General features: G+C 41.1%; 1 protein-coding gene across 9 annotated transcripts in view; it reads left to right on the top strand.

Moving 5' to 3' along the window:
- MSI2 (musashi RNA binding protein 2) overlaps window positions 1-24114 on the top strand; it is a 527555-nt gene that overhangs the window by 450713 nt on the left and 52728 nt on the right. For 5 of the 9 annotated variants that reach the window (XM_063296960.1, XM_063296943.1, XM_063296926.1 and 2 more), the window contains exons 11-12: window positions 8482-8520; window positions 19529-19591. In XM_063296960.1, coding sequence (XP_063153030.1) covers window positions 8482-8520; window positions 19529-19591 — 102 coding nt within the window. The remainder of the gene's footprint in view (window positions 1-8481; window positions 8521-19528; window positions 19592-24114) is intronic. The other 4 variants (XM_063296967.1, XM_063296952.1, XM_063296934.1 and 1 more) reach the window with 1 other exon arrangement.

The following is a 24114-nucleotide window of genomic DNA, read 5'->3' as shown; positions in this document are numbered from 1 at the left end:
TAAACAATTTAGTTTACTAGGCCACTGGTTCCTTACTGATTCTTCCCTCTCACCACTCAGGGTCAATTCAGCTTGCTGTGAATATTTTCATACAAGGGCATATTAAGCAGTTCACATGTATTGGGGTGGGGCGCAACTCATAGGTTTGATTGTGAATGCAGCTCACATGTGTATTGGGGGGGTACTTTTTACCACCACAGTGCTGGACTAGGACCAGGGAAGCCTAGGATCTATAACCCCCCTTAGTCATGAAAGCTCACTAGATTACTTTGGGCCAGTGATTCCTGGTCAGCCCAACGTAGCTCAAGAGGGAGCACCATGAGCTTGTGAACAAAAGGTAGGGTCTAAATCTGACCAATAAATAAATAGATGTGTTAAGTGTCCAATAATCTTGATTTTTTTTTCCAAACTTCAAAATATTTTTAAAAAAATACTTACACCAGCCCCCAAATTTTACACCCTCTTGCTGAAGGCCATCTTGGCAGGTTTTACAAAACCACATGCCATGGGAAATGTCCTCCTTCGTTTCTAGTATGAAACAGACCAGGAGGAGTGAACAGCCAGCCCAGAGTTGGGGAGGATGCCAGAGGTTCGTTCTCTCTTAGAGTGCCTCCTGAACTGGCCTTGTACTAAAGAAGCAGATGGCAGGCACGTATCCTCAGAGAAGGAGCAGAGCTGGAGTAAAACACACATTGTTTTGCTCTCTGTCTGTAAGTGGATCTCTGCATATCTGGGGCGTTTCTGGTTTCCAGATATCTTCAGCCTCCTAGCCAAGGAGAAGGACTTTTCTTGGTCATGGGTCAGCTGCAGTGGGGTCCCTTCCAACAGCTCCAAATTGATAGCCACAGGCCCATCTGTCAACAAATGTTAAGATAAAGGAGAGTGACTGCAAGAACCGTCTGAATCCAATCCAGCCTGGATTCGGTCAACCCCAGCCCCGGAGAAGTAAATTGGGGTTACTCAGAAAGAATGATTGCTGGGTTATACCTTTCTATCTATAAACCCAAGCTTGGAATTGATTAGGATGTGGCTTTCCTTAACCCTCATTACTGCGTGTCAGAAGCCTTCATTATAGCACAGGCCTTGTGTCAGTTCCTATTATAGTACAGATGTGTTACAGGACCTAAATATAGTATGGTTCTGGGCTAAAATAGGATGGCTCGACCAGCTTTCCCCAAGGAAATAATAACCTCCCATATATTAAAATAGTGACATATTCTGCCATTTCATTCCCTTTGTAAAAGGTCCATTTTTGCTATTGTTTTGAAATTTAAATAGAGGCAGGCTTGGCTAACTCCTTTTGTTCCATAGAGGACATTCCCTTTTTGCTCATTTGCTTTGTAAGCAAATAAAATGCCAGTTGGCACTGTATGGAAATGTGATATTTACTTCTCTCAGGTGAAACAATACCACGATCCAGCTGTTCCATTATGTGTCTTTTCAGTATTTGGGAAGTAGGGATGGTGGTGTTTTTTGTTTTGTTTTAAAAGCTGCTGCCATTTGGGCTTCTTTTGTGATTTCCCCTGCCAGGCCATATTTACTGAACTCTTTGCAAGCAACAACTCAGTCATTGATGTCAGCTTGGATTTTTCTGGGGGGACAGAACTGAAAAGGGTTCCCTTCCTGGTGACTTAGGGCAGTGTTCCCCATGTAGCACCCTTTATTGGCCATTGTGAAGATTTGTAGGGAACCATGGTGATGATCTTAGAGAAGGCATCTAGAAGGCCTAAAGACAACAGCACAGAAAAAGCATGCTTTGAACCCAGGGGGGTGGGAAGTTATTAGAAAGAGACTCCGACTGGCTCCCCCGTGACAGGAGGGAGGGAGGGAAGGATGGACAGACTTGCAAGATTCTGTTACTATCACCTATCTCAGTAAAGTACAGTTCTAGTCATCCTGTAGAGTCCATTTCATGATTTGGTCTACCTTGTAGAGCTGATGAGAGTAGAGTTAGCAAAGCAGAAAACAAGGACCATGTGCTGTTATTCACAGCTGGTTGGAGCACTTTTTCAATTTGGGCTGATCTCAGGCAACACTTAGGGTGGGCCAGGCTAATATTGGATGGAGGACCACCAAAAAATACTAGGCCATACACACACACATACACATACACAATACATACATACAGTGTATAACACTTCCCTTTGTGTCCATGTAGTCACACTTCAGCACAAGGAAGTTTATACTTTTCCTATCTACTCTCCTTCACTTTAATGAAGTGGCTTGGCCAATAGTCCAGTATTTCAGCCTCCTGAACAGGGCTGAGTGATGGAACTATATTACAATTGTACAGGTAAGGCACAAGGTCCTGATCTTTACAATATTGTATGATATGTGCTATTTAAGGAAGAAACATCCATGTAGTTGCAGGGACTTAGCTTGACTCAAGGGAAACTTTATCGTTTCTCACCTGTTCTCCAGTCCTTTGCACATCTCAGTATCAGACAAGAAGGCCCTGATATATGTACTTCCATCATTGGATTAGGGTTCAGGACCTAAAAAGCAGCAGCAATACCATGAGTTTTCCTGTCCTCCCTCCCTGCCACCAGGACTGGCTTATCTATTAGGCCCAATAGGCACAGTGCTTAGGGTCCATGGATTTTTTTTAAATCAGAAAGAATAAAAATGAAATATAAATTCTTTATCTTCATGCCTTTTGATAAATATTTATTTCCATTGCCTTTTAATAAAAAACAGGCAAGGTATGCATCAGATTTGAACATCAAACCAAGGGTCTTATTTATAATCTGTAGGCATAGCATAAATACTAAAATTTAGTAACTTTGATGCTATGTAACAGACATTGTGATTCATTGGAAACAACATTATTATTACAAAATAATACATATATTATTTGCGATGCCCTGTTTTTCTGTAAAAGTATAAAGAAAGTATCGAAACTCGTATGAAATATTTTAATCCTATTATTTTTGTGGTGGGAGTGGCCCACAAAGGCAAAAGTAGCTAGGGCCTATAAAAGTCAGTGATGCTAAAATGATGAACCAAGTATTAGAATGTCACCACAGAAGCCCTGTCCTTTACCTGCTAGCAAGTATCATTATGACATAAGCACAAAAGAAGCAGAGTTCCCATCTCAACACACATTTTCTCACCTGTGGTTGCCCAGGTAGGACCTATGAAAGTTTTGCCTGTTTTTGTTAATGCTTTGTGATGGATTGTTTTCTCTTATGGTTTCATGGCTTGAAATGTAAGCTACAGTAAGAACCCTTTTTCCAGAAATTAGCCTTTACATTTAAGTAATAATACCTTAAATATGTTATTGGTGTAACAATTCACTGAAGTGATCATAAGGATCACGTAGCCCAACCTTCTGCAATATCCAGGAAAACCATTTAAACTATCCTTGAAAGGTGCTTGTCCATCATCTCCTTAAAAACTCTGAGATGGAGGACCCACAACCTCCATAAGTAGCCTGCTCCAGTGTTGTACAGATCTTATCATCAGGAACTTTTTCATTATATTTAAATAAAATGTAGGCAGTTCCAGCTTACAGTTACATCTGGTCTTAGTTTCTGTGGCCATGGAGAAGAATTCTGACCATCTTCCTGCATGGGTGCAGATGCAAACACACAGCCGCAACCCATTTGTGACCATCCAACAGATCCCAGAAGCAACATCAGATCTCTCTATCCAGAAGAGTGCAGTGCTAGGAACAGCTAAGATCCTGCACAGAACCCTCAAACTCCCAGACCTCTGGTAGAGGTAGAGGACCTGAGGTTGAGGGAGACACATACCACCCATAGGGGTGAGAAGGGAATTTTTAAGGGAAGTCTTATTTTTTCTTTTTTACTTTTATACAAAGTTTCAGTGACCCGGCCTTGTTATACTTTGGGGAAATGAGATAACAAAAACTTTATAGGTTTTTAATCTTTAATGCATAAATAGCATTAGCGATTATGTGGCACAACAGCACAGTTTTCTATCAGTGTAGTGAAGATCATGGGTGAAAATATACAGCATATAAACAACCAAAGCAGAGACAGCAGAAATTAAATTGGGTAAAAAGTTCCATTGCAACATAACATTTATTAACGTAATATTGAATGAATGAATGAATGAATGAATGAATGAGGAAAATAAAAATATTTTTGACTGGTCTGAGAAAAGTAATGAAGTAGGTGCCTAGTATGTCTCATTGGGGACGGCTGTCTACCATATATCACGATGCAAGGCCAGCAGAGGAAACCTTCAAAAATGACCTCATGGTTTGAACATTCCTTCAGGTACTGTTTCCTGGAAGTATCTAGCCTTGGTGGAGCTGTGTTCTGACCCAACAGGCTCTTTAAATCTCTCAGTTGCAGGAAAAATCACGTTTTTTCAGGGACCCAATTATGAGCTTTGATAATTTTCAAACAAATGCCCAAATTTGGAAAAAGATGTCTAGATACTCTGCACAATGGACTCTACTATTGTGAGAGTATCACAATACTCTCTCTCCTACCTATCCCAAAGTTCTTCTGCACAATCTTCACTAAAATGAATGATGGTCACTCCAGAAAACCATTAGGTTGATAACAGTTAGGAAAGCTTTCTTCTGGGATATCTTCAAGTTTGCTTTGGCTCTGCAATACTATAGTTGATTCTTGCCCTTCCAGCTCATTGTTGGCTGTTCAAAGCCTGACTTTGTAGCTCTGCATCCCCTTTCTTTACCTACAAAGTTCTGACATCTTCATGGCATCCTTCCCTCCCACCCCACCCCAAAGTATGCATTAAATCAGCCACCGTGAGTTTATCAGACCCTTGCATTTTAATCTCCATCAGCATGAAATGAAATGGTACAATCTGGGGGCCCTGCACATACAAACTCATGTGGATGCATTAATCAATTAAAGTGCTCTTTTTGGGTCCAACCATATTGGATGTTCAGATGATAATAGAATTTAAGAGCAAAGGGAAAAAGAACAGGATGTAACTTTTGTCAAGTGTCATTGTATGAAATTCACATTCATCTCATTAAATTCAGTGATGGACATCTAGTAGCTTAGTTTTCCTAGAGGAGTTTGGGCCCAAATCATTGTTTCTCTATGACAGGGATATATGAAAAATGTGCTGTATATCATGCATACTGTACTGTGTAGCAGCTGACTACGAATTCTGGGACCCAGAGTCCGACACTTCCAGAAGTTGACTGGAATCATCTCCCCAAACTGTCAGGCAGGGATCTTTCCCAAGCCTACCAAGAGATGCCAAAAATTGAAGCTGGGAGTTCTCAGGCATTCAAATGAAAGAGGCTACAGCCCAAGAGATGCTAAAGGATCAGGATTCAACACCTTTTGTCAAGTGGGTGTTCCATCTAGCCACTTACTTTAGAGAAAGAATCTAAGAGTATTAGACAGCTAATGTTGTCAGAGCTCATGAGCAACTTTCAGGTGAAAACTGAACAATTCTGAAAACCCCTCTCCTATTTTGGCCCCTGATTAGTTTTCTCTGGTTTTCTTGTGTAAATGTGCCATTAGCTTTCCTCCTAAATGCCAGGCATTGGTGGTAATAAAGGTTTTACAAGGATTTTGTGCTTCGCTTTAAAATTGCCAAACAACTTGATAGGAAACTTCCTGCAGCTATAAATGTGGCATCATTAAATGCTCATATTATAAAGGGTTATCCCAAAATAAAAAGCAGCAACATAGTAGCTATTCTTTACCCTCCACCAAATGGTTGTGTGACTTATTCTTAGTCCTAATTCTGCCTGGTTAGCACCAAGTATTAATAGTCTGTTAATACAACAAGAAGAACATAATATAATAATATTTATATAATATAATAGTTTTTATATCACTTTGTTCAATTATTTCTGTCCAGAACTAGATATTGTGTGCAAAATGTGGGTTTGATCATTCCAGAAGTTTCAACCTCAAAACAGCTCCATATAAGCTTGAAATAACCATTTTTAGCACTTTGAGCATAAAATATGCTTAATAAGGTTGAAAGCCAAGTCTCTTTATTTTGGTCATCAACCAGCAAACTGCTAAAGATATTTTAGTCATCCCCAATGTCAGCCCTACAAGGTAAACCAGACTAAGAAACCAATGCCATACAGATCAGGACTACTTTTTTTGTGACAGAATCTTGCAAGTCTGAGTGTGCTTCCCCCTAATTTTATCTTTATGTGCGCTGGATAAGGGCTTGTCTGAAACTTTTTCTCGAATTAGTTTCTTGGGCTGGACTCAAGCACTGCTTATCTGGCCATTGCCTTGGTAGCAGCTCTTCCTCCTGTCCTTCAAGGCCATTCCCTTCAGCCTCTACACCAGCTGAAGTTAGGGAAAAAATGCTAGAATTGGCCCCAAATTTTGGTTTCTGAGTAATGCATCTGAATTGGCTCAGTGGGCTCAAATATGAGACATATTATACAACATGACGGTTCTTCCGTTTGGATTTTTAAAAAAGCCAGCAAGGAATTTAAAATTACCCTTTCCAATCTGCTCCCTGCCTCCAACTGCCCTTTCTTTAGTCTATATGTTCATCTCCTTCAAACTTCAATTACTTAGAAAATAGGTTCAGCTCCCCCTTCTATGTTTTAGCATGGCTGCAAGGAAGAAACTGGTTAGCCTTTGAAATGTGGTTAACAGTAGATGGTAAGAAGTTTCCATTGATGAGGGTAGTTCAAAATAGTTTTATTTTGCTGCTTGTGATGATTGGATGGTAGTGTTGCCCATCAAAGGTGGTGAGATTCTACCAGGAAGAGGGAACTCGAGAGAAAGATTTGGAAAGTGCATTCAGAGGAACAGGTCTAGAGGATTCCAAGCCAGGGAATACCTGTCACTGTCAAGAAGACAGAGTTCAGAATAATTTTAGAGCCAGGATAATGTAATGCTGACAGGATGTAGATAATTAGCAGAAATAAGTAGACTTCTTCCTTTCTTGCTGTCTCAACCTATATCTCCCCTATGTTCCATCCCATTATGTTACCTTTAGAGACTGAAAGAATTTATAAACCCTCTAAGGGGTTTAGTGGTGGTGACAAAAGGATAGTAAAGGGAAAGACTTCCCCATCACCACAGGAAGGGTATGTTGTGACACCCGCACTTCTACAATCGTCTATGGCAAGTAGTGGCACTTAGTTGTACTTGATTGATCTTGAGAAAAGTCAAGCCGGATTGGACCTGCTGAGTTTTGGGATGGGAGATCCCCTGAAAAGCCAGCACTTTACAGCTAGACTGTAAAGTTGAAAAAAACATCCCACCATTAAGCAGTAGCAAGTCACTTGTTTACCACTGCAATACATGGAAGTGGTCATATTCCGCAGGAGTCAAGCTTGACTTGGGAGTTATTAAAGCAGTATTTCTCAACCTTGGCAACTTTAAGATGTGTGGACTTCAGCTCCCAGAATTCCCCAGCCAGCATGGCAAAGCCCAAATGGCTTATAGTAAAATGAATTAGAATCAACAGGTAATCAGTGTCCCGTATAGGCTGGTATGTATGTGGCAAGGAATCCTGGGAACAGTAGTCTTAACACATCTGAAAAGCACCAGGGTGGGGAAGGCTCTCATATTCTGTGCTGCAATTCAAGGACAGAAAAAAGATCTAAAGCTTTCAACCCTCCAGCCTGGCCCACAACCTCATACCCTCTCAGAGAAGATACAGCCACTGCCTGGTGACTAGGCTTGAGACATAATTAATCATGGGTGGGTGGAGGGCAGAGATATTCCAAGCATCAGTAGGCCTCTGATTTGTGGGGTGCCAGGGAAGCATGCAGGCAGCTGTTTCACCCAGTGGCTTACCAGGAAGAAAAAGCAACCAACGCTGAGGGCAATTAAATATTAAATAATTGCTGCCTCTTCTGTACTGATTCTCCATTCTTTTAGGCTTCCTCCTTGCAGAATAATTATCCTGCACTGTCTGAATTTCCATCCACCTCCCCAGGTGGAGAAGGATGACTCCAGTGGGATCCGGTGGGCTTGTTTACTAGGGAGATGGTGAAATAATAATGGGGAAGGGCTCCAAATTTACACAGATGCAGACCAGGTCCCAGGGAGCCTTTTTTGATCCCTCTTCTTTGCCTTAAGTGCCTACCAGCACCTGTGGTTGGAATACAGTATAGTTTTTCTTAATAATGACTTCATGTTACCTGCACTGCTGAGCCCATAACATGCTAATTTCCTAAGCAGGTGAAATACATTTTAATAATTTAATAAATAAACTAAAGCAGAATTGAATGACAAAAGGAAACACGTGCTGCTGTCAAAGCACTCTTGGCCAAAGGTTTTTTTTTTTTTAATTAATAGGATTAATCCATTGGAAGTGCATGCAGCAGAACTCTTTTGACATTTCCCAGGAGGGTCATCCTTATTTGTCTACACTTACTTAGCATTTTACATGCAGGGTAAAGCTGTTTTTCTGAGGGAAAGTCAGAAAGGAAGAGAAAATGGATGAAACTCAGAAGTCATGCTTTTTTTTCATATATCAGTTTATAACTTCTTATACTGCCCAGTAATGCCTGTATCTGGTTCTGTGGATTTTTAGTGCTTTCCGTGGGATCTTCAATCAAACCCAGTTACCCAGGCAAGTTTCTTACACTTAAGTTTTTAAACTGCACCTTTTTTTCAGTAGAATTCTTGTCTCTCTTGATGCAACTCTGGACACCTCTTGTAGTACTTTTAATAATTTCTGTAGAACACCTTTCCCAACTTCCTGCTTTCCAGATGTGTCGGGTTACAATTCTCAGGATTACAGGAATTTGGAGAGTTGTTTATCAGCACAACTGGACACCAACACATCTGGAGGGTACTAGTGTAGGACTATTCTGAATATCCCTCTATGTTTGTATATGTTTGTTTCAATGGGTACTGAGCAAATACTGTACATAATCTACGTGCTACAAAAGTATGTACTAATAATATGTACAGGTAGTCCTCAAGTTATGACAGTAATTCAGACCAGAATTTCCATCGCTAAGCGATGCAGTCATAAAGTATGATGTCACATGACCACATCACTTAACGATGGCAAACCCAGCACTCCCCGTTGCTGTCATTAACACAATCCCACTGGTCCTTAGGTGAGGACCCACCCTGATCCAAGCCACTCCTGGCTTGGTCCCTCCCAGCCCCAACTCAGTAAGGTAAGGGACTACGTCCTCTTGAACTCCTCCCACTCACCTATCCCCCCAACTCTGCCCTTTTGGCCTCCTTGCACTTCGCCACTTCTGCTGGCATTGCTGTTTGTGCTCTGCTCACCCTGCCAGCCTGCCGCCTTGTCCTCACTGGCTCTACTGCTCTGTGCTTGCTGACCCTGCTGCCTCCAGCTGACCTTCACTGTCTTCCTTCCACTGCTGATGAGGCACGCCCAGCCTGGCCCTACAAGGCCAGGCCGGGTGTGCCTCATCAACAGCAGGAGGAAGACGGTGAAGGTGAGCTGGGGGCAGGAGGGCCAGTGAGCACAGGGCGGCAAGCATGGAAGGGCAAGTGAGCGCAGGGTGGCAGGGCTGGCCAGCCAGCAGAGCACAAGGCAGCAAGGCCAGCAGGGTGGCAGGGGAGCAGAATGCAGAGCAGCAGGGGCAGCTGGGGCTTTGCATTGTGGTGCTGGGTGGCTGGCCATGGTGTGGGGCTTGAGGCAGCTCTTGGTGGCAGTGGCGCTGAGGCTGAAGTAGGGGCCATGGGCAGTGGTGGCCGGCTGAGACTGCTGAAGGCCCCTGGCCTTGACTTCAGCCCCAGAGCTGCCACTGCCACCGCCAAGGAGTGCCACTGTGCAGGTGGCCAAAAGGGCAGAGATGGGGGGAGAGACAGCAGGCACCTGTGGTCATAACTGCCGGCAGGCTGCAACGGCTGTAACTTCAGGGACCAGGCATAAGTACCATTCGTTCAATGCCGCTATAACTTCGAACGGTTGCTGAACAAAGGTCGTAACTGGAGGACTACCTATAATATATTGTTTCTTTTTTGTTGTGGCCACAGTGGAACCTAAATAAGAGGGGTTTTTTTTCCTGCAATACACAGAACACAACTAGAAGTTTCACCTTGATTCTAATGGTAGTTAACATTTGCATCAAGCAGCCTTTGCCAGCCAGTGCTGTTGAGATGTGTTGGGCTACAATTTCCAGAATTTTTATCCAACATGACCGGAGGCCTGTAAGCCAATACATCTAAGGGAGGCCAGCTTTAGTTATACCAAGCTCTTTCTTTTCTTTTCTTTTCAACTTGTCTTAGAGAAGAAGGAGGGGTTCTAAATAGTTGCCTTAAATCATTGATGAAATGTATGAAACTGGTTAATCATAAAATACAATTAATTATAAATTACACAGGCTCGTGTGGCGCAGAGTGGTAGGTGGCAGTATTGCAACCGAAACTCTCCCCACGACCCAAGTTTGATCCCAGCGGAAGCTGGATTCTCGGGTGGCCGGCTCAGGTCGATTCAGCCTTCCATCCTTCTGAGGTCAGTAAAATGAGTACCCGGCTTGCTGGTGAAGGTGACGACTGGGGAAGGCAATGGCAAACCACCCCACTATAGTCTGCCAAGAAAACGTCGCGAAAGCAGCGTCCCCCCAAAGGGTCAGACATGACTCGGTGCTTGGACAGGGGGCCTTTCACCTTTTTTTCCCACCAATTATAAATTACAGTATGATTCTTGTTAGTGCCATATTTCCTTAATTGGACAGGTTGCCCTTCTGAAGATTCAGGTTTATCTCTTAGGTGCTTTGGGATTCCACCTTACTGTTGGGTGCTCAGGTCCAGAGAATAACCAAGAGTGCCTTTTGCAAATTTCAGTAAATTGCAATTGCCCTTTTTTTCTGGAGTGGAAACTGTCTTCGAACCATAAACATTCATGCTTTGAAAAATATTTAGGAACCATACCTGTCCAGCATGCAGCTATCAGAGCTTTGCTCAAGATGGTTTAGAAAATACATCATACCAATTTTGGATGCCCTTCTTCACTCCCTTAACACAATTGATTTTCAGTTTGACTTATAAACAGATGAATGATTAAATTAAAAATCATGATCATAATAACTACTGAAGAACATACGGCGTCTTGACTCATAGGAAATTGCTGGGTTTGACTATAATAGTTTGGGCTCAGCTATCTTAAGGGCTGACTTCCTACTAGTATACCAATTAAAATCAAGGTTGTCAGGATCCTTTCCTCAAGGTCCTTAATTTTCTCTAGGATTGTGACCAGGAACAGGGCCATTCTGGCAGTAACACCAAGGTTGTGAAACTTCCAGAAGACACCATTCTGTATTCTTGCTCCTGCTTTGTAGATGATGGATTGAAGTGACACTCTTCTACAGATCCTTTGGAGCCTGCTGAAAGTGCTTCTCTGATTTTTCCCTGTTATTGTTCATATGTTGTGTTGTGTAAACAATTGATTATTTTAACTGAAGATTTTTCAAGTCAGGTTGGACTTTCAAAGGTTAAAGTCAAGGCCCTTAAAAAGGCAGCTTCTGTTTCCACAAAACAAGCCTGGTGCAATGTTAAATTTGCTGTGCAGAACAGGATAAACAGACAGCTGGACATAAAGCTCTGCTAGCTTTGTGGTGAGGTAAGGAAGGCAGTACATTTCCTTTACCTACCTATGAGCTTTGAAAATTGAGATGCTATACAGCTACAGCTGACTGCCAAAATGAAGGCCGTACAAAAATTCTTTAGAGCCAGTGGAGTCCCACAAGGAACACTTCGTTTATTTGTTCATGTACATTTTTATATTCCTCCATAGCAAATTCTCTTTCAGCAATTTGGACAGGGAAAATCCAGTTTCAATTGATCAAATTGGTCTGCCTTGGTTTTCTTTCTGGAACCTGGGAACAGCTACCTGTCTCAGTAAGTGATGTCTGGGATGGAAGAGGCTTGGGCTCTGTGTATTAAAACCACAGTCGCAGCCCATGTAATACCTCTCTGGCTATAGGTCGCTTCTGTTGGGAGTATATATATCACTAAGCCCTGACACGGCTCTTCATTTCAACTCTTGAATTGGCAGTTTTAATATAACATCCGGGGAAATTATAACTGCCTTGGAGCTGTGCAAATTACTGTTTTGGGAGAGGAAAAAAGCCAGCAAAGGTATTCTGTGTTTGTCCAAGCATTGTAAATCAATACACAAGTTTTTTAAAGTAAATGATTCATAATAATATAACACCACAGACATTTCCTGTGTTTGCTGACTGGGTGACAGAAATAAGGAAAGAGCAGCTCTATTTTCTGTGGTGCCTCTTAAAGTTTGCTGGGAAGTGGGGAATGGGGAGGGCTCATCAGAGGCACTTGGTAGGATTTTTTGAAAAAGTGTTATCAGACGTTTTCTTTCTATTTCTCCTTCCTGCCTGCCTGCAAGAGCATCCTCCTCCACATTTGTGCAAGCCTCTTTTAAAACTCTTCAGTTGGGAACCATCACTGCATTTTAGGATAACAAATTCCACAAGCTAGCAGCATACAGTACTGTATTAAAGTGTCCTTTCTTTGATGAGTCCCAAATCTCCTACTGTCCATTTCACTGGATGGCTCCACTGGATTCTAATAGTATGGGGAAGGGACATCAGCATCCCCATTTTCCTTGTATTGGGTATTTATTTTGTACATTATTCTATCATTTGTTCCTAAGCTCAAAAGCCCCAAATATTGTAATCTTCCCTTACAGGAGAGTTGCTCAAGTCTCTTGAACAAGTTGGGTTCCCTTTTCTGCATCTTTACCAGCTCTACAGTATCTTTGAGGTGGTGATTACATTAGACAAGTATACAGAAGCATTATGATACAGTACTGTCAGTTCCTTTCTTTTAGTGGTCTGAATAGGGACCAGAGGAGGAAGGCAGGATATAAATCTCTCAATCTCTCAAAGGGGTGGCACACTAAGAGGGCAGGTCTGTGACTTGAAGGACCTCCTGGATTCACTACTACTGCTCAATAGGCACTACTACTGAGGCTGTGGCCAGGAGGGCCTTTGTCTAGCTCCAGCTGGTGTACCAGTTGTGGCCCTACCTGGAACTGGAGAACCTAGCAATAGTAACTCATGCTCTCATCACCACCTGGCTGAACTACTACAGTGCATTCTACATGCCTTAGAAGACCACTCAGAAACTGCAGTTGGCATACAATGCAGTATCTTGTGTACTACTTGGCACTAGATACCATTAACATACTACATCTCTGCTGCAAGCTGTTCATTGGCTGCTTATAGATTTATGGGTGCAATTTAAACTGGTGCTGTTGGTAATCCCCTACTATTAGGACATTAGAAAGGCTGAGTTTAGGAGGAACTGCTTCTCTGTTATGTTATTGTAGAATAATTTACCACCAGGGATTAGGTTTGCTTTGATCTTGTTAGACCTTCAGAAGCAAGTTAAATGGAGCTCTTCCGGAGGGCTTTTTTAATTAGTTAAGACAATGCCATTGAATGGTTTATGTGCTTGGTTTTAACATATATTATGGTTGCTTTTATTATGTTTTCAGCTTAGTATTATGGATGTTTTTCCTTGCAAATTGCTGAAAGGTGGTGGCTTTAAAAAAACAATAAATAAAATTAATTTGAATTTAAACCAAACTATGAAGTGTAACATCTTGACTCCCTGGTTTGATTTACCACCCCATCTCATTAAAAAAATCACATTTGGCCCATAGAAAAAACTTTTGGCTTGTGCCCTTGATACTAGCATCATGTTTAAAGTGGGATATGCAACCTATTGCCATCAGGCCACATATGGCCATCGGCCTAATTTCAGAGGTCTTTGAAAGCAGTAGGTTTAGGACTTCGTCAAAAATGGCCTTTTTTCTCTCTGGCCGTCTGATGGGTCAGGAAGAAGAGAAGGAGAGAGAGTTTGCCAGAAAAAAGTCAGAATGGCCATTTACCTAAGACAGTACTTCTGAAGGAATATGACCCTTAGCAAAAAGAAGCTTGACCATTGCTAGTTTAAACAAATGAATTATGCTGTGTGAAATAATTCAATGTGTTCCAACTTCCCTTGCAGTAAAATCAGTGGGATTGAAAAGTGGGTAGCTGTAACCAGGTCATGATTCTAATGAATTCTTAAGACTAGAAATCTAGTCAATTGGGTTGATACTAATTAGCAAATGACTGATCATTCAAGGTAGTATTCAAAAGAAAATGGGATATCCAGAGCAATGGCCCATCTAGATAGGGTTTGTTCACAAGAACCCCTCATTCAAACTGACATTTTGACTGAAAAGCAGGCTAGACTTCATCTAGTTAAAGATCATAGCTTGGAGCAGAGCATCTGTTTTGTACACACTGTAGCAGGTCTCAAATTCAGTCTCCACCAGCAGTAACTAAAAATATCAAATAGTCCTAGGCCTATTGGCAGGTTAGAGGATGGAACTGGGCTACCTGAGCTGAAAGACCCGTTTATGTTCAAAAGAAGGTATATGACAACATCTGTCTATCTTAGTGTGAAGTCATAGAACTGAATTAGTCTAAACAAACATTAAATAAATAACCCCACTTCTCCATTTTCTCTTGCTCCTCCTTTCAAACTCTTGCTAGTATGTTGGGGAAAACACAGGCTCATAGACAGATACTCACTAAATTGGGACCTTAGGGCATTATTGTCAAAACTAGATGTAGCCTTCTCATTGTAGCAGCTTGAGTAGTTAGAAAGCCTATTGATGCAAGAAGCAGGAGAAAAAATATTATCTGTGAAAAATTGAACTCTCAGTGTGGGCTTTATCTCTTGCTGATAAATAAAGGCAGCATGAAATTGATCAAAATCCTGTGGGCTTTCTCAGGCAGCACTGGATCCCATTCAAAACATTAATTGTAAAATATCCACTAATTGGAATGCCTGAATCCACTTTAGGGCTTCTGAATGCTTCTGGCTTGTTTTTCTCTAAACAGTTAGAAGTCTGAGCCACATGAAAGAGCTTGAGGGAGCCTTTGATGGGCCAGGAGTGTTTCAACAATTGGGTAATGCAATGGTTCAGCTGGTATCCTAGTGTCATCTTTAAATTTTCAACCGCCACAGCAAACAATCTGAGCTGTGGCATACTTTGGTTGTGCCTCCCGTCTTTCAAAAGGCTAGGCTAGAAGTGAACATGGAAATGGTCAGAATACATAGAAGAGAACAAGGAGTCCATTTCTTAGCAGCAAAAAGAGCATGCCAAAGGGGAGTGGAGTTCTACCTCCTAGCAATCTGTTCCACCTCTTCCCAGCCAAATGTTGACAGTGGGAATTATTCATGCTGAGTAAAGCATCTAAGATACATTCTAGGAGGAGCCAACCAGGGGAAACTTTGGGCACTCATCAGGGTAATACCATTTGGTGCTGCAAATAAAATTGGCCAGATATTGCCCCTTCCCTCTTTCTAGGTGATTAGGACAAAAAACGTAATGACCTTGATCACCTATTCGATGTTCAGCTAGGTCTTGAAATGTTTAAAGTTGAGTTGTATGCACAGTAAAATCAAGGGGGAAAAATCACAACAGCTTGCCACAAAGGGGACTTTTTCTGGAGCAGGAACAGATGCTGAGGAGTGTTCATCATATTTGTCCATGCATGATCAATTTCACCTGGTGATCCCACGTTTTAGGATTATGAGAGAGGCAGAAAAATATCTATTTTCCCCCAGTATGTACAGTATATTTTTAAAAACATCTGACATAACCTCTCCTTGTGACCTCTTTTTTCAAAAGTGAAAAGCTGAAACATGTTATCTGTTTCTTCTGTGGAAGGTGTTCTGGTCTGCCAGCTGATTACTTTTTTCAGAATCGTAGTTTTCCATGACACAAGGTGCATTTTCCCAAAAGCAATATGCAACATTTTTAAGTATAAGAAAATGTGGCACCCTAGTTATTGAAAGGTTCCTCAGCATGAAGTATATGCATTATCAGCTACAGGTGTTTAAGCAGTGCTATCAGACTATCAGTCCTGTGGCCAGCTGACCTCCTCCTGCCCCTGAACTTCTTGCATGTAAGAGGCTGTGTCTTATGAGTGATGGGGTTGGAGTGGGGTTGGTTGGGTTCAGTAGAGTTTGGCTTGGGTAGAACTTGGCACAAGACAGAGATGTTTTTGATAACCTTGATGTCACTGTTTTGAGTTTGCAGGTGAATTTGTTTTCTGCAACATTTAGTGGAATAGAAACTAACTCCTGAATGCTGAATTTAAATTGATTTGGGAAAGAACATCATAGTTAATTATGGAGGCAAGACAGTAGTTTTATCCCTTGATCTGTTGGACTAGGGAATGTGCCATGAATCAGACTCAGTACATTCTTTCTATAAAGCCTAGCACCTGAACCATCGAAGTAGCAGTAGGCAAGCAGATCTAGGCATGCTTTGAAGCATGTCTTCTAACAGTGAGGGTCATAAAATCTGTTGTGATAAAAAGAAACTTCCAAAGTCGTCCTGAAGATGGCCTGCAGGTGTTCTTCTCATTCTTGGAAGGCAAACAGCTGGAATGGATCAGCAACACAAACTTTAAAGTATAATCCCTGAACTGCATCTCTGACAGTTGCAGTTAGATTCTTTTATTCTCAAAATAAGATCCTGTGCTGTAGAAGATTTTATCTTTCTTTAGAAATAACCATTTCTGGGCTCTCTTGCAGAATTTGTAAATGAGGTATCTTGATGGGAACCACGGTTTTCTGAAGGGCACGCTGATGACTTTCAGAAGATCAAAAGTTTAAAGCAAGGATGTGCAACTTTTTTTTCATCTTTAAATGTCATGTTGGGGATCACATTTCAAAACATGGATGGGACAGGACTAAATATAATTATTTATGTTATACTTCAACCATTCTCCTTTAGATACCCGTAAACCGCCAAAGGGATATTACACGTCCTTCTCTTACTTCATGCTGAACGTTGAACCATTCACTAGGCACTCAATTTATTCTCATGCATTCTTTACTTCCATCATATACAACTCTTATCACATTCAGCAGCCAACCTTCAACTCCAATTTGCGTGAAACCATTCAAGCCTATTCACTTCATCAAACACTATCTGCATATCAATAAATGCATGGTAAACAACATTTCTCACATTCATACATTTCTCAATCACTTGCTGAAAAGCAAATACCTGGTTTGCATACATCATGCTTGACGTAAAGCTGCCTTTCCATTGTCAGCTCACCTACCTTGCAATCAGAATTCTGCTAAATATCTTCCCAGGCACACTAAACAGTGTAATCCCCTCCAGTTTTTTTTAATTCACTCTTACTAGCTTTCCCTATGTGTAAGGAAACAATATCATTAATCTTATCATAATCAGACACACATACAGCCTTTACACATATTTTAAACAATTTGCCCAGACACTCCATAAACAAACCACATCAAATAGCTTTAACATTTCTCCAGTTACTCTGTCTACACCTGCAGCTTTACTGTGGTTCAACATTCACAGAGCATTTATGAATTTATATTTTTATTCTTGGACAGCATCCATTCCAATTCCACTCTTCAACGCACTGCTATCTTTCCCATACAAATCTCTAAAACATACCTTGCAACATTCCTACATTCCAGTTTAATCCCAAATAATATTGCAATTATAATATTCTGTTCTAATTATGTGATTCTTTGATAATTCTACTCCTGATTTTAGTCATTGCAAATAAAGTTTTATATACACTACAATGTTTTTTAATTTCTTTGGGTATTCCATTCAAGTATGTTTGTTTATGAAATGAATCATTAGTAATGAATTTATCATTACTAAATTCTGCATGCTAAGCCATATAAAACATGTATTTAAAATATTCTATGTTACAGTATTTACTGATAGCATCGGGAGAGTGCATGAAGTTAGAAGTATGAGCATGCAGAAAACTCTCTCTAGAACCAGATGGAATGATCCCCAGTGGAACCTGGCAAAATCTTTCCAAAAGCTTGCCATCAATCAGTTTAGAAAACAATCTGTGCAATAGATAAAAATTCTGCCTTTCAGTATACATATCCCTGTGAGCACCTTTCCCTTTTTTACTCCTGTTATCATTTTTCTCCATTTCTTCTGTTGCTCGTGATGACTGCTGATATCTTGTCCAGATGCAATGCATAATATCATAAGAAAATGTAGTAAGAACTGGGGTAGGTGCATTGGATAAAACATCCTTTTCCAACATGGTGCCCTTCAGATGTGTGGGAGTTGCAATTCCCAGAATTTTATATCAGAGTTGATATGCTGAAAATACTTGGGGTGTCCACCAATCTTAGCAGCTGGGGTACAGAATTCCAAATGGCCACTAGATGGCAACATAAAGAATATTAAAAGTTTCCTCTTTGTGCTGCCACTGGTATTTGTGGCCATTGGTATTTGTGCAGCCCATATATGGTATGCTTAATCTTGAACCTCAATCCTGCATATAGTTTCTTTTTCCCATCCAGGCCTTCCAAACTCAGAAATCAGTTGCTCCTACTGAAACAAATGTCATTTAACATCTGTATTTCATAAGATGGGGTTAGCTGTCTTTAAGCCAATGCTCTATGGGGTGGTACATTGATTACATCCCAGAATAGCTAGAGGTAGTTCTGTACTTATTTACATAGAATTTTTTTCCCCCCTCAACAGCCCTATTACCATATTTAAATGCAAGTATGTCTCTCTTAATTGATCTTTTTCAGTAGTTTAGAGATACTTTAAAGCCTGTTGATTTCTGTGCAACTTTTCCTGGTAGCAATATATGTAGCTATGGGGGTAGATCTAGAATTAGAGCACTTGTAGTTCTTTGGCTCTCTGTTTTTCTATTTTCTCTTTCATTCTTTCTTTCACCTGTAGCCCCCAGGCAGTTATTTACATGACAAGTAACAGTTTATTCACTGACTATGAAGTGTCCCCTTTCTCTTGTCTTCACACCCCAGACTGGCAATCAAAATTTGAGATAACTAAACTCTTTGAAGCTTGTCTCTGGTTATGTTACCTGAATTATTTCAGAAGAAATTAGGAGAATAAAAGTTTTTTTTTCAGAGTCTAATCAGAAAAAAATATTGCCCACCTGTCTCCTCCAGCCTTCTCCTTCCCAAGAAACCATTCCTGGTGCCTTCTCCGCATCTTCCCTCTTTCCTAGTCTTCTTGATGACTTTCCAAATTAGCAGAGTGAAAAGGAAGGAGGTTTTTTCCAACCTGAGGAAAGGGAAGAAGGAAATGTGTTGGAGGTTGGCTGGCAGATCCATGTGGAGGAGAAGTTGGGGAGTCTCTTCCAGCTCTGCCTTTTTGAACTTCACAAATGCCACCAGCATCCTTTTGCAAAATTTGATTCAGGTCAGAAAATATTTCCATCAGCCTCTCATCTCTGCAGCCAAGATGATCAGGCCTGTATTGCTTTTGCCCATAACAAGAAATAAGAAACAAAACACTGAAATTCTGAAAGATTTTCTTGTAGGCTGATGTAGATTTGGTAGCAATTGGCCTCCTTTGGAGAGATGTATATCCTCTCTGAAATGCTTTGACTCTTAAGAAGTCCCAAATTACTGCTCCCTTAAAACTCAGACATGAGTCAAATGTACCCACTCAATTGCATCAACAGGCACCTCCCAAACTACACACCCTCACCTCTTATGTTGCAGCCATTATTATACTGGCTTTCTGTTGCCTCTTTCCTCTTACGCTCTTTATTTTTCCCCATGGCCAGGTTTTCCAGCAGCGGCCTACGGACCAGTAGCGGCAGCAGCGGTGGCAGCAGCCAGAGGATCAGGTAGGGGAGGCCCTGGAGGAGGCAGGACCAGGGAAAAGCCCTTCTATGTGGCTGCAGCTTTCCATCACATACCCTGATGTGCCTCCCCTTTGGGAAGGGCCCACCAAACAAAACCACAGACTACAAGCAGAGGCCAGGACTCTTGGAGCAGCAGCAAAGCTGCCAAGCTATGAAAGATTTTAAGCCTGAGGAGCTTTTGGGTGGATATTTTGTTTAAAAGAAAAAGACATTTCTCAGTTGTTTGCACTGGGTTAACAATGTCATATTTCCTCTTCTGCTAGCTTCCCAACTGCTAGGGCAGCGATCTCCATCTGCAAGTACTAGGTTTGTAATGAATGAAGTATTATTCTCAGAGATATCCCAGTCCAAAACAGATATTTTGAATCCTACAAACCCCTTAAATGATGACAAATTCAAGATCAGAGCATAAGAATCTGTAACAGCATTGGATCTTTAGAGGTGGTCTGGTCATATCTCTAAAATCAGGGTTTTTTTTTCAGTTACTTGGCAGTTGCATGGCTCATTCATGAATCTGGAATAGGAGGGGAAAAATTCTATATTTCTATAATTGTAAAAATCCAGAGTTGGTTATGATGGGTGAATCCAGCACCAGATAAGATCAATAGTCCTCCTTTGTCTTTCTTCCCACTGAATGTGAATGCTATGACAATGATATATACAAGGATCTTGGAGAAATAATAATTCCCAGTTGCTTCTCACCAGTCATAATACCAAATTATGATGAGGGGTGCTAAACCACAGTTGGGCATGACATCTGAACTGACAGAACCATTGTGTGTATTTGGTCAGCACACCAGGATACAAAACCATGCACGGTGGTATGTCTGCAAACTGTGGCTTGTACAAACACAATTTGTTGTGAAGTTTGAATTGGCAAATCATGGGCATCACTCAAACTCCAGAACTGGCCTGATGAACTTAAGAAAGCTACAAGAATGGAAAAAGACAGTGAAAAGCTGCTGTGGAAAATGTAGCCTGCTTGGATGTTTGCAGGCTGAAGCCACAATTGGATCCTTAACCCAAACCTTAACCTTAATCAATAGTGTCAATCGCAGCATGGCGTAATACCTAAAATGGGCTATACAATAGTGTGAAAAAAAAACAATTTTGAAGTGCAGCCTGGGACCTAAATTAGTGACCATTTACCCCAGGGAGAAGTGATGACAATTCTGTCCAAAACTTTATTTGTTCCAGACACACCTTTAACTTGGATATAATTTTCAGCATTTGTTACCTTCTGCAAACTCTGGGTCAATTTTGTGAGAAATGTTAATGCTTTTCTGTAGTGTCCACTCATGACAAGCTCCACATTTTTCCACCCCTCCGCTGTCTATTTCTCCCACTAAAGGGAGAATTTAAATCATTGCCTTAACAGGCAATTTAGAGACTTGTAACTAAGCATTTTATTCCATCATGAGAGGGCTGTTAAGACTTACCAAGCCCTCTCCTATTCCTGTTTTGGCTTGTTCACACCTCCAAATCCTAAGGGCTGAGCAAGGACAAGGGGTGGGCTTGCTGTTTTCACTAAGTCTAATTGCTCCCCTATCTGCCTTGCTTGCTAATCTCTGTAGAATGCCTGCTGTCTTCGGCCATTTGTTCTTGCTAACTTTAACTGGGTAGTTGGGTCAGGGAGCGGGAAGCAATTGGAGACCACATTCTTGTGCCCCCAGTCCCCAGCCAAATGGTATGCACTGAGACCTGGAACAAAGAATTTGGGGGTGGGGCAATAGTTTTATTCAGCCCTCTCGTGATGAACCTTGTTCATTGGTGTGGAACTTCTGTACCCATTTAGCTGGGCCTCCTCAGATCAAATTCCAACCCCTCCCCTCAAAATGGAAAGGGCTGCCAAGCATTTAATACCCCCAAGAGAGCTTGGGGGAAGGATTGATTTCTTTAGAGTCCGAAGTGAGATGTCTAGAGAACTCCGTTCCATGCAAACTGGCACTGCTTTCAAGGCTACAAAGGATAATCTATACGATTTTAATGTTGTTTTAATGAGAGATTGTCCAATTTGAGGGCGGAGGGTTGATTTGCTAGATACCTATGGTAATATTATTTTTCCTTTGGTATTTGCCGTATTCTGCCTTTAAACTGATTTCATTTATGATTCAAAGAAGGATCCACAATTTTCATACCCCTTTCCTGTGCTTTATTCCAATACAATTACAGTTTTCTTTTGCAAAGGTATCAAGAATTTTCCCTTAGAAAGGTTTAGGTGATCAACGATGTCCAATTTTAATTGGAATATTATTGTAACTGACCTGCTTCTCTGCTTGAAATAATTTGGTTTTTAAATTTTTTAAAACAATATTTTGTAATTTGGTGGGGTTTTTTTAATTAACTTGTGATACAAAACTAAATCTAAACCAAATTAACACCAATCTATATGGCAAGTGTAAAGATCAGTATGGTGCCTGCAGAAGGCTTCTGTGCAAATCTGCTCCAATACTCTGCCACAGCGGGAGAAAAGATGCCTGCATATACAGAAGGGGTTCCCTGTATAAGATACCTCTTTGGCTAGGGGCTACTGGTAGATTTGTGGCCATTATCATCCAATAGATGGAGTATTGATAGTGAAATGTATTCAGGGACAATGGAATAAAGTCAGTCTCATATTGGGGCTCAGACCTGATTCATTAAAGGAGAAGAGGAAATGAAAAATGGAAGCAATTGGCCTCAATCCTTTTGAGGATTACAGCAATATAACACAGGGGACATCAGCTGGAGCGTGTTAAGACTACTGAAGTTAAACCCCATCTGTATCATAAGGTGTATGAAAGTTAATGTCCAAATGGTAAGCCTTCACTTCAATTTGCCCAGCTCTTAGGGATTTCCCCTTGATTAAGGTGATCATACAATGCCTGTACTGAAAGTTCTTCTCTGGTTATCAGTAGCTTGTCAAGTACTGATCATAAAGCCTGAACAGCTTATGCCCTGATTGCCTGAGGGAGCACTGCTGTTATGTACCTGCCTGGGCTTGGCTTTTGCAATCTGCAAAAGAGGCCCTTTAGATGCCATACTACCTACCAAAGGCTGGTTTATCTGGCATGTAAGAAAGGACTCACTCATTTTGGAGTTGTGTTTGTCCTCAGTTCTCATAGCATTTAGAACAGAACAGTAAAGACAGATGTCTTTCAGAAGGCATTTAATTGTTAATCCATTTTAGAATTGATTTGGTGTTTTCAACTACATATATGTAAAAGTTGTTAGCCACTTTGAGAAGAAAGGTAGGATCTAAATCTTGGGGATTCCCCTAGGGGAATGTTCAGATGTTCAGAAGAGTCAAGATGGCAGCCACAACCATATGGTCAAAGCCCCACTCCCTTTTGCATTGCACATAAAAAGGGGGCAAAGCTTCAGTGTTGGAGTTGTAGCTACCATCTTTACTTTTGTTTTAAACAACCCCCTCACCTTCCAGTGGACAGCCCTGGCTGGTCTAAATCAAATAGAGATATAATTTCTCCCAGCAGCCCTGGGAGATGGGTTAGATTAAAAGAGCTGAGAGAGGGACTAGTCCAAGGTTTGTTTGCTTGCTTGCTTGCTTATAAAATTTGTATGCTGCCCAATTCCCAACAACTCTGGGCAGCTCACAACAACTAAACAATTAACTCTTCATGTTGCCTTCATGTCTGATAAAATTTGGCTAGGGTCTGCCTGGTTGAGCACTCTAAGCAGAGTCGGCATGTTCTGTGATAGTTTTACTACCGAAATCTTATTTTCAGCGCCTGAACAGAAAATTTCTCTGTTTTCCTGATTCTAAGTAGAAATGGTGTCCTAGCTTACTGTAAGTGCACTATAATATTTTAATCTACCCTTTAAACAAAATGTGACCAGTGGGTTCCAAAATTGTCCAGAGTGTGGTACTTGTGGATATCAACTCTGCCAGGCCCCCTGTCCCATTCTAATTTTTAATGTTTAAAATATTTTTTTTTAACTTTAAACAAAATTTAAAAGGAAGTTGCTATTCTACAAAACAAAGCACTTGCTCCAGAGTCATCTGTGCCCAGGAATGCCCTGTGACTCCACGTTGGTCAAAGGTGTTTTTAGGAAATACAAACAATAAGTGGCCGCAACCTTGTGCTTTGTTGGTAAAATATGCCTGCTTGCCCAGAAGTAGAAAGTTCACCGTTAATTGGGAGTATCCTGATGGAAGAGAAAAACTGGCAAGAGAAGACCTCACACGTTTGCCTTCTAGTAAATTAATATGTTTTGCAACCAACCAGTTATGCCCATTGCACCAGCCATTTTGTGAATAGGGAAACTCTCTGTGGCTGCCATTTTCTTTGAATGCCCCCAGTCTGCTCTCAAAATATTAAATGTGTCCACACTACCCCAAAACATGATATCTTCTCTGTATATCCCAGACATGGGTTTCCACTTCAAAAATGAATACTGTATTATTCTTGACGTTGTTAGAATGAACCCGGTTCTGAGTCACATTGGCATGAGCCTGCATTTTAGAACAATGTCCTCTGAAGCAATTTCACTATCAGTATAGTATT

Source organism: Candoia aspera, chromosome 1 (genome assembly GCF_035149785.1).
Source record: "Candoia aspera isolate rCanAsp1 chromosome 1, rCanAsp1.hap2, whole genome shotgun sequence".
NCBI classification, from domain to species: Eukaryota; Metazoa; Chordata; class Lepidosauria; order Squamata; family Boidae; genus Candoia; species Candoia aspera.
Note: the sequence above shows the minus strand (reverse complement) of the source record. Positions and strands in the feature narration are given on the sequence as shown.